The sequence below is a fragment of the Epinephelus moara genome, chromosome 10, assembly GCF_006386435.1.
Source record: "Epinephelus moara isolate mb chromosome 10, YSFRI_EMoa_1.0, whole genome shotgun sequence".
Classification (NCBI taxonomy): domain Eukaryota; kingdom Metazoa; phylum Chordata; class Actinopteri; order Perciformes; family Serranidae; genus Epinephelus; species Epinephelus moara.
Genome location: NC_065515.1, coordinates 24096993 through 24112306, shown reverse-complemented (window position 1 = coordinate 24112306; position 15314 = coordinate 24096993). Strand labels below are relative to the sequence as shown.

Here is a 15314-nt window from a genome sequence, read left to right as displayed (position 1 = left end):
TTTATACACTAATTAGCTTTAGAGACAATCAAAGATGTTATTTAAATACTGATGAGATAAAGCTGTCGACCAAATACACCTCAAGAGGATAAGCTAACGTGTTAATGTGTGTGCTGGCATGCACACAAATAGATATGAGCTTTCAGTCAGTCAGTTTGTGGCCTCTTAAATATCATTACTGTATAACTTCAATTAATAGCCCGGGCTATTATTTGCATACTGGAATCAGCAGGCCTGTATTTGGGACAGGCCTTTAAATTCCTTTCACACAACTGTTAATCAGCAATGATGGGAAATACAATCAAATCTTTTATTTAAACTAGTGTGAATATTACTTGTTTAAAAATTAGGCTTCAAATAATGTATCAATTATGAATCATTCATTTGATCTAGCGCCGACAGACAGCGCATCCAAGGAATATGAATAACTCAAGAATCATCGAGGAATGGACACATAATTTGAGGTAGCCAACAACCTGGTTATATCCAAAGAACTTCTATAAAAAGAATGAACTGCTTGGCAACCAGACCAGGCGCCTAATTCAGACAGGCCTTATTTTTCAAAAAGTGTAGCCACAACGGGCTAGTAAAAGGGACTAGGCGTTTAATTAGGACTAGGCTTTTAATTTTTTATGTTACTTTTTTAGTTTATATGGTGAATTTATTATCAAAGAGTTGCTTATTCACACATCCAGCAGACACTCAGCGACATTAACATTCATCTGAAGTTGGTTTCCTGGCTGCCCTGCTAACACAAGTCTAGTATTCACTCTCCTTTTGGCTCTGTTTGGGTCTCCACCAATTCCTGAATAAAAATATCTAACTCTTTAGCTGCTAAATGTTTCACTACATTTACAAGTTAGGTATTCAATTTGTCTGCCATTTGGTGCTGAGGTGGTAATGTACAGGGGGATTTATCAGATTTTTTCTTTTCCAGCTGAAAACAAAGTTGAAAAGAGCAGTGACGGTAAACCAGAAGAGTAAAGTTATGGGCTGTAAAAAACAGAAGATATTGAGCTGAGAGTTGCAAGAATGCTCTGTAGAGCTGAGGGGAAGAGCAGAGTCAAGTTATAATTCTCTGTGGGTTGGTCACTACAATACCCTTTGAACACCAAAAACAGTGTGTGCATGCAGGGTGTTTTTTTTTTTAACACAGGAAAACCCATTAAAAAAAGGTGATAGACTGCTTTCCCAATGCCAGTGGACGAGTATGCCTTTCTGGGGGTTTTTTGTACTGGTTTGTCACATTCGGCGACATGGACCGCCCTGAAAGCAGGTCAGTAGACAGTAGAAAGTGCGTGAAGGCCAGTGAAAATGTTACGGTGTGTACTCCTTTTTTATATCTGTTCCTTTTCCCAGTCTCTCTTAACCATGGTGCAAACTAATTTGAAACAAAGTTAGAGTGCTATGTTGATGGAGATGGGTGGAATTTGTGAAGGCCCTTCATTGCATCACACTGGTAGAGAGGCTAGAATTAGTGCATCCACCCAGGTGTTGTATTTCCATCGCTGCTGATCAGAGTTGATCGGAGCTAGAGCTTAGAAATTCCTGTGACTATTGCAGGGGTCATGTAGGGGTGAATGGCGATTGTAACCTCTCCCATTTAACCCTTTGAAAGCAGGAGCAGTATTACTTTTTTGTGCTGCTTTCAGGTGCCTTTCACAAGTATTTAAACCTTTGAACCCTGAGTAAATCGGTGCAATTTCTTTCAAAAACATGGAAAAAAGACAATGAGCAACTTAGTAAGAAATGTCCCACAAATCGCAAAAAACATTAAGTTAGAAAACTATTTAAAATTAAAAAAATAAATAAAGAAATAGGAAAAAAAGAAAAAAGCTTTGGAAAACGATATGTATAATTCACATTATTGGAATTTTCAGGCACTTGTTCCAGGTCATTTCCTTGTATTTATCTTTATTTTCTTTTTTAAACTAATTTTCTTGTTTTTAAGTTTCTCTTTTTACTAATTTCTTGCAAATTTGGGGTCATTTCTTCTTGCTCATTGCCTTTTTTCAAAGTTTTTGGAAGAAATCAAGCCAGGGGTTAATAAAAAAGCAGCAGCACTTTTTGTGCAGTGGGAAAGGAGCTCAAGTGAACCCTTTCACACAAAGTCCATTGTTGATATAAAAATATTGGTAACACCCACTTGATTAAGTACGAGGGTGTCAAACATAATTTACATACAGATAGGCGACTTACCTCATTGGAGACGTCCACTACGAGATTGTCTTCACTCTTGTCTCCATCACTGTCCTGAAGAGCAGAGCAGATATAAGAAAGTTAAAACATTCTCCAAATGTCTATTATCCATTTAAATAAGACAGGTGTTTAACTGGTTGCTTTTTATCCCTCTCAGCCACAAAGACATACAGTCTACTGAAGGTGTACATTGAGAACTTTAATAATAAAGATGGAAACACACAAAAAAACCACACACAAGTGCACACACAGATCGATACATCAATACCGCTGCTCTCTGCTTTCTTCCCGTGTCTGTCCTCCATGCAACATTTAACGCAGAGATACTGGATACCATATATATACTGTATATTCTCACCCAACGTCTCCCTCATACAAACACTGTTTCTATCTGTCTCTCTCTCACACACACACACACACACACACACTGTTGCTCTTTCCCCATCCGTGGCACATTTTAGCTTTCCGTCTAGCCATCTCTCTCTCCATCTCTCTATCCCTTTTTCTAGGGTGAGAAAGATGGCACTTAGTCACCATGGCAACAGCTCTTTGATGTGATCATGGCCTGATATTCCTATTGACATCAGTGTAGAGTGACATCAGTACCTAATTATACAGAGGCAAAACAGGGCTATGCATACAGCCTATTCCTAGAACAAAAATACAGTAACAGAGGGAAAGAGAGAGGAATGGAAAGAGAAAAAAAGAAAAAGAAAATTTGACACGGGAGATGGAATAAAAAGGAAAAGAAAACAGGAAGACGATGGAGAGTGCGAGGGGAAAGACGAGAAATTGAGAGCCGGTGATAAAGAGACAGAGATATAGAAGAGCGAAAAGGCAAACAGAGAGAGATGGGAGCTGTAATGTGGCTCGACAGACAGAAAGAGAGGAAAAACATTCAGAAAGTGGAAACTATCTGTGCTTGTTCTCGCTCTGAACTAATGGGAAGATTTGGACTGTTGTTGTTGGTGCCAAACCGATTTAGCTGGAGGCCGTCTTGCACAGACAGACTCCCAGTGTCAATCAATCCTCCAGACTGCAAACACACACAGCCATCTAATTCATTACAGCTATCTGCCTTGGCCGTCTCTCTTCTGGCATTACATCGCCTGTGGCTCCCTGCTCTTCCCCATTGGACCCATCCAAACCAAACACGGCTCTAATTGGCCGCGGGCCCCCCCGACCCGTGTGGTCTCTAATGTCATAGGCGATGCCTTACACGCACACACACACACACACACACACACACACACACACACAGATGCACATGCACTTTGTGATGTCTTTGGTGGCTTTTTTTATATTTGAAAAAACAAAAATAAATGCTGCATTCATGTGGAATCAGGGAGACAGCAAACTGGATATCATGACGCTAAATATGGTGAGGCCAGCAGAGAATACCGGCAACAGTAACGGTAAACAGCATTTACACTCAAATATTTAAATTTTTTGTCATCTTCTGTGACAGAATTTACAACCGGATGTTATGTAGCTACGGATGTGGGCGGCACGGTGGTGCAGTGTTTCGCATTGTCACCTCACAGCAAGAGGGTTCCTGGTTCGAACTCTACTCCGTCTTCCCTCCCACAGTCCAAAGACATGCCAGTTAGGTTATGTGATGACTCTTAATTGCCTGTGGGTGTGAATGGTTGTCTGTCTCTATAGCCCCTTTTACACTGCCAGATTTTCCGTGAATGTTGGGCCGTTTTGCCGGAAAGTTGCGAGCATTTAGACACACAGAGCTGGATTGGCAAGTTGATCCGAGGTGCCCAATTTTCCGCCTCGTAGGGTAGTCATATTGGCAGAACCCTTTTAGTCTAAACAGACCAAGGCAGCCTTCTGCAACGGGAGGGGCTGTTTATGACTTGTGGGAGGAGCTGTTGATGATGCCACACGTGCGACCCACTGGCAGTGGACTAACAGGAAACAGCTGATAGCAGGAATGAGCAGCTAGTAGCAAGAGGGAAACGCAAACCTGACAGACACTGTAAAGATGAGCAACTGGGGAGACAAAGAATTGCGCACCCTCCTTGCCCTCGCAAACAAAGAGGCCATTAACCGTCAAATGACGGGGACGGTGAAGAACGGGCCGACTTGTGAAAGAAACACCCAAGGACTGACCAGCCGCGGCTTCCCTCCCACGTCACTGTTTACGTCACACGCTGAGCTACACGTTGTGTTTCTTGCTAACGTCCCCCCATTGCCCTGAAAAAGGTGCATTCTGTATAAACAAAAGTAGGTAGGCTGCATTTTGCTGCACTCCCCGATTTTGTTTTTATACTGCCAATGCTGAAAAAAGACTGATTGGGCTTTCCTGCAAATTTGCACAATTCCTATTATTATAGAGTGTCAGCTCTGTGATAGTCTGGTGACCTCTCCAGGGTGTACCCAGTCTCTCACCCATTGTCAGCTGGGATGGGCTCCAGCCCCCTGCAACCCCCATCAGGGTAAGTGATTACGGAAAATGAATAAATAAATAAATGCTATGTAAGTCTTTTCACCCAAAGACAAAACGTGGGTGGTCTGGACACTTACAGGACATAACTAGAAGATTACACAAGATAATAAACACTAAATAATCTCATAGAATAAATTTTATTCCATTCTTTGCAAACAAAAGTTTGAGTCACCATGGCAACATATCATCATATGTGTTCTGTTTTATTGTCCTGCCGTCCCAAAGGTGTTTTCTGTCTACTGTCTGCCTGATTCCATGTAAAAGCAGCATGATGCATGCACATCTATAGCACATTAATAGCATTAATATGCATGTTTTTTTTATTTATATACGTGTCCCTCCTGTGTTTCTTTTCCTTGTTGTGTCCTAAGTGTGCTGATGCAACTACTTAGTTTCCCCTTGGTCATTATTTAAAGCTCAACTTATCTCATCTTAAAAGGACAAGGACAAACACAGACACGTACATAGGAGTGTGGCGGAAGGGGCTCTTTGTCATCACAGCGCCTCCGCTTTGCCTCAGCTCCTCCCTGCGAGGAGGAGTAGCCTCCTGATGGGCCTTGGCGCTCCTCGGCGGGCTGACTGTCTGTTGATGACACTGACTTACTCTGGAGAAAGACAAGGACACAAACACAAGTGTGAACACACACATGATACTGCTGATACTGCTGCAGACGCAGACAGAGACGCATCTGACACAGAGGTGTAAAAACTGATCATTAGAGAAGTTTTAGCAAAGCAACATGGTACATCACACACACACACACACACACACACACACACACACACACACACACACACACACACACACACATACACACAGCAAGAACAGCAGATGTAAGCACAGGTTAAGACGTAACCACAGAAGCACACGAGACAGCGTATAAAGCTAATTAGTGCTCTCCCCTCGACACACCAGTCCTCATGTAAAATATGACTCTCATTATTGGGCAATAAAGCTGTGCAGGCATATTTACAATATTTACAATACAGTCTGGCTTGGTGCTCAGCACTCAGAAAAGCCGATCAAAGCATTGTGTTGTTTTTGCGTTGGGGCAGGGGCCAGAGGTTCGGCGAGGGCCACTTGTCATTCTCTGTCCCCCTGTGGGGAGGACAAGAACAGTGAGGGTTTAACACGCCAATGAGTCACACAGGAAGGAGCCCACGGGGCCGACAGGAAGGAGCGCTGGACAGAGGAGAGGAGAAACCACACAATGGACCTCAGTGCGGCTCAACAAACTTCCCTCTCTTCTTTCTTCTTCTTCTCCTCCTCCTCCTCCTCCTTCTTCCCTCTCCTCCTGACTTCCTCTCGCTGTCCCTTTTTTCCCCTCCATTTAAAATTCCAACATGTTTTACTGATGCGGGGCTCTCTGACAAATGCCAATTGATATGCATCTCCCCCCTGCCTCCTCTCCATCCCCCTCCCCTCCCTCTCCAAATGCCGTAAAGCTCGGGGAAGTTCAGCACAAACCTCAACTCATATGAGAAATATTTTCCTGGTGCTTAACAATCAGCATTGTGTTTAGCAATTAAATTATGCTAAGGGTTTCATTGCGGATAGAGGGAGGGGGAGGGAAAGTTAAGTCAGTAGCGCCTTTAAATCATTTTCATTTCGCAATAAAAAGCCAGAACAAAGACTTGCTGGTATTTTTTTAACAACCTTTCCCCTCCCTATTTTTCTTGCTCTTTTTTCTCTTCCTCTTTAGTCTCTCCCTCCCTCTCTCCTTCCTTTTCCAATTTCACTCTCCATCTCCCTCTAACCCTCATCTCCCCCCTCTTCTCTGTGTTATCAACAGTTACACTGATGAAGGCCAGCTGTCCATTGCAGCCAGTACAGTACGCAAGTGTTCACATGGTTTCCATAAAGCAGAGCAATCTGCAGCCAGAGAGAATAGGACAAGCCATAGACGTCCACTGAATTTCAATCAGCCCATTTGCACTGCATTAATTCTCCAGACGATTAACGGGGACTTTGAACTACAGTGACATAAAATATGTGCAAAACCTGTGAGGCAAGATGAACACTTGTATACATTTCATGTTTCACTGCATGTTGCATTCACTCGATTTTTCTGAGGATGGATTTTGTTTTTTCTTTAAACCCATCAATTAAGGTAACCTGAGCCACCGCACGGTCACATCTCACCTTCACACTTAATTAACAGACTGTTGGATATGAGCTTCAAACAGCCTCGTCTGTGTTACTGAACACTGAGTCACTCCGTCCAGCACAAGTAACATTAATGTATAAATCAGTGTGACAGCAACATGCATCGTGTTAGAAGATAATCAGGCTCACAGGATGTGGACTGTCACTGGCCGCCTATATCAGACCGTAACATGCTTCCTGTATGTTACCATTTTCAAAAACCCTGTTGCTATGTGAAACTCGTCTTGCAAAGCCCCGCCTATCTCCACACTTGGTTTTAGCTCTGTGCGTGAAACAACAAGAACAACCCCGAGCTAGCAACCTACACACTAAAATATCTTTGAATGTTTTAGTGGTGTTTTCTTCTGTAGGGATTTAGCCATTTTAATGCCAGCACTCCCCTCTCCACCAAAACAAGTTCCCTCCTGACACTAATTTGCAACGGCGCTGAATCCTGGGCCTCCTGCGCCGCTCAAGAAGACTGTGATTGGTTTAAAGGTCCAGTGTGTAGGATTTAGGGGCATCTACTGGCTGAAACGGCATATAATATTTATAACTATGTCTTCATTAGTGTATAATCATCTGAAAATAAGTATAGTTGTGTTTTCATAACCTTAGAGCAGGGTCCTTTTCCACAGAGTCTGCCATGTTGTTTCTACAGTAGCCCAGAATAGACAAACCAAACACCGGCTCTGGATAGGCCATTTGTGTTTTTGCATCAACCACAACAGTTCTCATACACACTTGGCACATGAGAGAAATTTCAGTTGGTTGCAATCTGCAACCTCATCGCCAGATGCCACTAAATCCTTCACAATGGACTTTTAAAACAAGTAAAAACTCACAGTGTTATTCATTTCCATATAAGTTTATGCTACTGTGAAAAGTTGTGGATGGTACCAATGAAACCGTCCCGTACCATTACCATTTTTGGTCCCCTCTCTGTTGGGGTACCTAGCACACAGATCTGCTACTAAAAGGTGGAGCTGTGAACACTGCAGTCCGTTGATTGGTCAATAACGGACGGTCACTCTGCTCAGGGCTGAGTTGTGGCTGGTTTTGAGGCTCATGTAATCACTGTTCATACTGTGGAGAGTTTTATTAGTAAACTGTAACTATAAAATGAAAGGATGATTTGCTGCCTCTTGCAGCAGCTGGAGTCTGAGAAAAAATAACTTAATTCACTGGGCCGACTGCCGGCAAGTTTTAAGGTGGAACATTTACCTGTTATGTTGCTCAATGCATGAGCTGACGACGTGAATCCATCAGCACACCTGCTATGACTTTAGTTTTTATTGTCTCTTTTGGATGACATACACTTTTAGTAATGAGTGGATCTTTAAGCATTTAAAAATGTATATTAATTTCGACTGGATTATGTGAACTGCATATATCCCAATCCTCACTTGTCATTCCAGCATCATTCCAGTGGACTCTGGCAACACTAAACCCCTGAGCTTGCCTGAGAAGGACTAAATGCACAAACCCACTATTTTTAAATATCCAATCGAGACACTCTCACTGCAGCCTGTTTTATTTTGTTCTGAAAATGTTGGCGTGCAACCTCGTTCTGTGGACGATAAACAAGGTGCAAACTGATAAAGAAAGAAATACAGTGAGCAGTGAGTGACAACAACCCCGCCCACATTTAAGAGTACTGTTTGCAGTGGAACGCTAGGGTCTAGGTACTTTTGGTTCCAAAGGTACCATACTGAAAGTGTTTGGTGGAAACAGGGCTTAAAAAAGAGCTGCATGTGGCTCCAGAGCCGCAGGTTGCATCCCTCTGGGTTAAGGAAAACTGAATCCCCCTCCCACAGAAATCAGTAAGTGTAGATGCAGTTCCAGACTGCAGCTGTAAACTGAGTGTAACGAGTTGACAGTTCTGTCTGATATCAGGCAAAGTACATGTTTCTGTCTCTAAGGTGACAGCACAAAAACACACCAGTCATGGACTGTTCAGACTGTTCTTTCATTCATATCAACACAAGTTTAGTTTTCCAGTACAGTGGTTTCACAAGTTAACAGAATGCACACAAAGGACTCGTCTGAATAGGTTTCACTCCCCACCCCTCCTGCAGTACTGGCAGTTGTGCAACTCTCACCAAATATTAACTAACGATACAACAGAACAAGTTCTGTTGGGAAACATCTTTTCAAATGGATCTCAGTGGTGTGATATTTGGTGTTTATTTAAATTTTACATCAGACATTAAGGGGCCTCCTGTAGTTGCCATTTCATACACTGGATACACAGCACACTCAAGTAAAGACTTTTAAGCAAGAGACACTCGTTTCCACAAACACTGACTGGCATGCTCCGGGCAGCAGTTGCCATTAACTTGATTTTAATCCTTTCACTTGTTCTGTAAGTCTTGTAGATTACCAGAACATTTGTGGTGCTGATAAACAAACAGTTGCTTGTTCATCCGTTCACTCAATTTGTACTCTCCTCCAGATAACAGCAAAATGCTGTGAGCTCAGATGTTAGTGTGATGGAGGAAACCTTGAGGAGCTCAAGGTTGATAGGGCTGAGCAGCTATTGTGCCGCTTCTGGCTGAGCTCCAGCACCACACAGCCTTTTTTTAGAGGCCACTTTACAGTGCGTCTCCATTTCCCCTCAGTTTATCACTGTCACACGCACACACACGCACATACACACATGCACTGAAATGTGAGTGTAGACGACACGTACAGTACACACATACACAACTACTCACCCTGCTGGGTGCTCCCTCTGGGATGGGGCGGAGAAAGGTAAGGAAAAAGAACAGAGTAGAGAGAAAAGAGGGAGTGAGGGAGAGGGGTAAAGGGGAAAAGAGAGAAAGTTTGACGTCAGTCCTGATAATAATAACAACAGTCCCCCAGTCAGCCAAGGTTAGGCTGAACTACGGCTGCTCCTCTCTAATAAAGATACAGACCCGCTATTGTGCCCGATTCCAGCCTCTCTATCTTTCCCTCTCTCTCTGTTCTCCAACCAGACAAAGCTCGCTGTCTTCCCCTGCTGCCTCTTTCAACGCTCACTATCTTTTCACTCATTCTTCCTCTCCTATGTAAGAACAGAAACACACACAGCTGCAGACACGCATAAGCTCTCACACAGATGCTTAGCACGCCAATATGAACACATTGATCTCTCTATCTCTCTCCCTTTCTACTCTTACTTGTTCCCTCTTTTTTTTTTTATCTCTTTCTAGCTCTCAGTTTATTCATGAGAAAGTCTCTCTTGGCTTGGTGCCTGAAACGGAGCGCAAAGATAAGATATTCTATCGGGGTGAATGAAAGTTCATTGGGAGAAAGTGTTTCTCCTGCATTTACACAAGTGCCTTGAATACGTCTGTCCATATTATGACAGCAATCTAAATGAGCGAGTTCAAATTCAGTCCAAAAGGTGACTTCCTGTACAAATGACACAAAAGCTGCCAGTCACATGTGTTGTACAGTTTTGCTTTGCATTTTATCTGATTGAAAATGATTATTCTGTGGCTGTAGTCAAAGTTTCTCTCACTGCTGCTCACGTGTACATGCAGAAATGCAAACATTTAATTTTTGTATATTCAGTTTGTAATGGTTCTATGATTTCTCAGAGTCTGCTTCAGTACCTCACTTACTGAACTTATTAAACATCTTCTCAACATGTTGAATAGTCTAATTGATTTTCAATGATGAAATCTTTTGTGTACACTGACCTGAAACAACTGAAAGGACACAGATTTTCACTGTAACTATGATATATGGTACTTTAGAGTAACTCAGTGTTACAAGGGTGAAAACTTCTGCATTAGCTACACAATTTGAACTGCCCTGTTCACATCCTGCTCTAAATACCGCAGTGTTTCTCCAATATTAATCAGAATATCTTCCTTTATGCATTTAGGGTGTGTCCAACTACTTTTGCTAGTTAGACGGCTCATCATCTGGTCACAAAGTAAAGGGCAAGGGTTGAGGAGGTTGTATTTAGTCCCTTAAATAATGATAGGGGTGTTTTGGGCATAACATGAGCTCAACCGATCAGAGCGTCATCTCTCATTCCCTTTTAAAGCCAGGTGCACCTACACCTGGCGCGCTGTTTTTTCACATGTTGGATTGGGCAAATTTGGGAAGCAAGCAGGTTTCTGCTGTGAGCAATGCAGTAACAGCAGTAATGTCACTGCAGCAAATATCATGGGACATTGAGCTGCAAAACTAAAACTGTAGTTGTAAATTTGACAGAGGAAACATAACTAAACTTTTAGCTTCTGTAATAATCCATGATGCTACGCTGCTCCTCGTTTGTAAATGCGCACAGTGTCTCTAATAATGTGGAGTCAGACAGCAGCTCTGCAGCTCTGCTCTGTACTATGTTCACATTTAAGAGAATGTAATTTATATGTTCCTCATTAATGTTGTATCATATATTAATGTGTCTTTTAAATAGCAGGAAGATACAGTACGACTGACTTTAGACCAGGTCTGCCTCAAAATAGGAGTACGCCAACAATTCACCTGACTGAACCCTTGGGGGCGCTGTGTTCTTTTATATACCTACCTAGACTCTGTGACGTCTATGGTCGTTGCTCGTTCATTGTTTGTTTATCTTCCGGCTTTGCTCTAGTCACAGTGAAGATGGCAACCGAGAGAGAAAGACTGTTGCTGGAGCTCGAAATGATCGACATTGAACAACAAATGCTCTTATTACAAATGGTACGACGAAGAGAGAGGTGACTGTGCCGATGGTCTGTAATGGCAGTGTTGTGGTACTGCAGCAGGAAGTGAAACCTTGGGAAATGCCGGAAATGATGTAGTTTGAAGGACCAATCATAGCTCTTGCGGTCTGCGTTGCCTCGACGCGTGGTTACAATTTTTTGGAGGTGCACATCATGTCTCTGCGTTGGTCACAGAGGGACGCAATGCCTCCGCAAAGCCCTCTGCGTCTAGGTATGCAGAAGCATAAACCTTGCTTAAGAGCCGGGTTGTACCTACACGCCCATGAACGCAAGCATTGTTATTAACACAATGTGGGTGCTGGCCATGAAAATGACAGCTGTGTTGGTCTAAACTAGCAAGGACATTTGCGTTGCCCTGTACATCACTTTGTGCCAGGTGTAAGATATGGCTCTGGGCCTTCTAACCATGGCTAAACTGTCTTCTAGTTGATAAAAGCAGCTGCCAATGACTTTAAGTGAGATGGTCCAACTTATTTTCAGACAAACAAGGAACAACAATTATTGCTGAATTTCCTGTCATGAATCTGTTTTAATTAGTAGGCTAACGTGTGTAAATGTCAGAGTCTAACTCCCCACTGCTCCGGCTACAATTGGCTCTTGTAGACAACATTTAAATCTTTTGGAGACAAACCTGAGGATTAAAAGTACACGGTTCTTTACCTCTGAGATGTTCGGGATCAAGGTGGTTGCGCTCATCTTTGGAGGCGAGGTGGGCCGAGACCCCCAGGGCCCCGGTCAGCGCAAGAAGCCCCGAGCCTCCCGCCCCCAGGGACAGGCCCGATGGGTGTGGCGTCAGAGGAATGCCAGGGGCATGGTGAGACAGGTGCTGGAGCTGCTGCTGCTGTGGCCACAGGGAAAGGAGGGAACGGGGAGGGAGGGGTCAGGGAGAGATGGTATCATACAAGGGGGGTGGTTGGTTAGAAAAAACAAGGTGAAGAAGAAACGGATAGAAAATAAACATCAGAAAGTGCAAAGAACAAAGAAGAAAAAAGTTGGGAGAAGTGGGGTTTGTGCTTGGGAAGGAGGAGGTGAGAGAGATAGGAGGAAAGGAGAAGGTGAATGAAATGAAATCCACATGGAGAGCTCAACAGCGAGAGAGGAAAATAAGATGAGGGAAGATAGGATGTTAAAGAGATTAGTGGATTAAGAGGTGAGAAAGATGGACACCAAGGACGAGACAGAGGTAAAGGAAAGATGGAGGAGAAGGAAATTAAATGGTCAGGAAACACACAGAGAGTGGAGGAAGGAGGAGATGGAAAGTGAAAGACAGAAGGAGAGTCGGTGAAAGGAGGCGAGGGGATGAATGGGATTTATTATGAGGGAAAGGCAGGAGGAGGAAGATTGAGAAAGAGGCCAAGGGAAAACACAGAGAGGGTAAAAGAGAGGGAAGAAAATGTGTGAGTCAGGGAGTAAATGATGGGGAGGAACAGAGGGAAATCACGGTGGAGGCAGTGAAAAGTGAAGGAGAATTAGATGAACGGGAGGGAGAAGATAGGGAGAGAGGGTAAATGAGTACAGGAAGAGGGAGGGAAAGTGTGTGCAGCGGAGAGAAAGCAAAAGATAAGACGTAGTCAAAGACAATGGGAGAGGAGAAATGAGGACAAGGCCATAGTGGGAGGAAAAGAATGATAAAAGATTACAAAAGGAGAGATGAGAAAATCCAAAAAAGAAAACGAACACAAAGACAAAGCAGGAAAGAGAGGATGATGGAGGATGGAGAGAGTAAAGGGAGCAAAAGAGCAGCTAGAGATAAAGAAAGGCTATTATCCTGAGGGGAGCATTATGATGTGTTGCCGTGTGTTGTTTTGTCAAGCCGGTGTTTTCGACACACATACGCTCACACACACACACACACACACACACACACACACACACACACACACACACACACACACACACACACACACACCTTAGAGACGGCGGTGTTTGTAGTGCTGGGAGAAACAAAGGGCTTTAAGTAGACAGTAATGTGATCAGTGCTCTGACAAGCTCTGGAAAGCCCCGTCTGCGAGGGCACTCAGGAGCATCACTGCGTCTGTGTGTGCATGTTAAGACATATATGTGCAGACAAGCATGTGATAATAATATGTTGGCCTTGGTCAGGTGATCATGCGCTGTTAAGTGTAGGTGTGTTATGAGCGTGTCAAAAGTTATCGGTGTAGTTAAGGCATGTATTTTGTTTAGAGCTTCTATCGGAACAGTGTCTGTCGAAGCTCAAACTGAGCCCAAACCATGGCAGCAGTTTTGGGCCCAGGCCTGATTAAAAACCTGAATTTACACTGTAAATAAAAAGCTAAAACAAAACTAATAAAACTAAAACATTTATCACAAGCCGAGGGCTGCTAACTTTCCTAGCACGACCTCTCCTCCTTTTCTTTCTTCTGTTATTTCAAGAGTCTGTCGTCAGATCTGCGTCTCACACACGACAGGTTCGGCAGAGCCGGCTGTGCCCCTCACTTTATCCCTGTCTTTGAATGCACACGGCATGTTACGCACTCTCCCTCTACTGGGGAAGCAGAGGCAAACACTGCCAGCCACGTTGCTTTGCAGCCCTTCTCTCTCTGTTTCTCTTGTTTCCGTCCAGTCCAATGCAACTCCTGCCATTTACACAAGAGAAGGGCCAGTTTAATGTGTCTCCTGTGCAGTGCCCTGGAATTGTGCATGTGAGCAAATGACCCCCTGATTCTAATTCTTTGTCGGTATGAATCCTAAATCTTACTATCTTCATTAGTTATAATGGGTTAACGGCAACACAGCCCATATTACACAGACTGTAAGGTGTGCATTAAAAAGCACTGTCTGGCACTGGGGGATTGCAAACCTGACCTGATTCAAGCCAGAGGAAATTTTAAGAAATTACAGCTCGTCCCAGCATGAACCGGGCAGGTCTACTGGGCCCCGTCAGGTTTGGGCAGAAAATCAAAATACATTGTGTGTGTCAGTTTGTATGTTAGCTTCAGTTTAATTTAAATATGACAGCTTTCGTCCAGGGAGAGTATCTAACACAGAAACCTTAATACTGAGTTGTAATTAATGCAGTGTACACAGTGCTGTTGTTGTACAGTAGGTAGGCAGTAATATAATCCATACTCTGACAAGAAAGACTGATGACAATCACTGATTTGTCAACCCGGTCTCACTCCTAAGTTGTGGAAATATTGCGCTTGGCCGGTGACTTGCAGCATCAGACACTGACGAAAAAAGCCGTCGGCATGATACACAGCTGGTTGCCTTTATAGTTTCATAGCACTTGGTGGGGTCAGGGGGACATGCGGTGGTATAAGAACGAAAATTAAGGTTGCAAAAGTCCCAGCAGGGTGGGCATTGGGTCCAACAAACACCAACTTTCACCCGGGAGAGTGGTGTTTGTGTCCTGTAAGATTATAAAGCCAAACCCTGGTATTTTTTCCTAAACCTAACCACGTGTGTTTGTTGTTGAAGGAAAAAATATATCAATTTGCTGTGTTGTACCTACATAGTGCGTTTATTTTGAAAGAAGACAATGCATGTAACAGGCAGAACTTGACACGGCGTCCCAGAATGTCAACAACCAATGCATCCAGGGTACCTTTCACATCGTATCTGAACATGTAAGGTCCGTGACCAAACGTCGATATGTGACGAGGTCGGAGTGAGAATGTGTTGGATTTCTTTCTGTTCTTCGACTGTTTTTGTAAAAGAGTTCCTGCACAAGAGACTGAGCCAAAGCTACGATGTTTGTCATGTTATTTGGCAAGTTGGACTGGTTACTCCAAATTTTTAGTAGTTACTCATTTAAACTTCTGTCAGCCGGAAGCTTCAAAATTGC

The 15314-nt window shown here is 43.4% G+C and overlaps 1 protein-coding gene across 2 annotated transcripts in view; it reads right to left on the bottom strand.

Moving 5' to 3' along the window:
- Positions 1 to 15314, bottom strand: part of tle2b (TLE family member 2, transcriptional corepressor b) — a 126172-nt gene that overhangs the window by 20027 nt on the left and 90831 nt on the right. Inside the window, exons 7-10 of one of the 2 annotated variants that reach the window (XM_050054705.1) lie at positions 12167 to 12347; positions 9521 to 9537; positions 5122 to 5262; positions 2200 to 2253 (exon numbers count right to left, since the gene is read on the bottom strand). In XM_050054705.1, the coding sequence (XP_049910662.1) occupies positions 2200 to 2253; positions 5122 to 5262; positions 9521 to 9537; positions 12167 to 12347 (393 nt within the window). The remainder of the gene's footprint in view (positions 1 to 2199; positions 2254 to 5121; positions 5263 to 9520; positions 9538 to 12166; positions 12348 to 15314) is intronic. The other variant, XM_050054707.1, reaches the window with a different exon arrangement.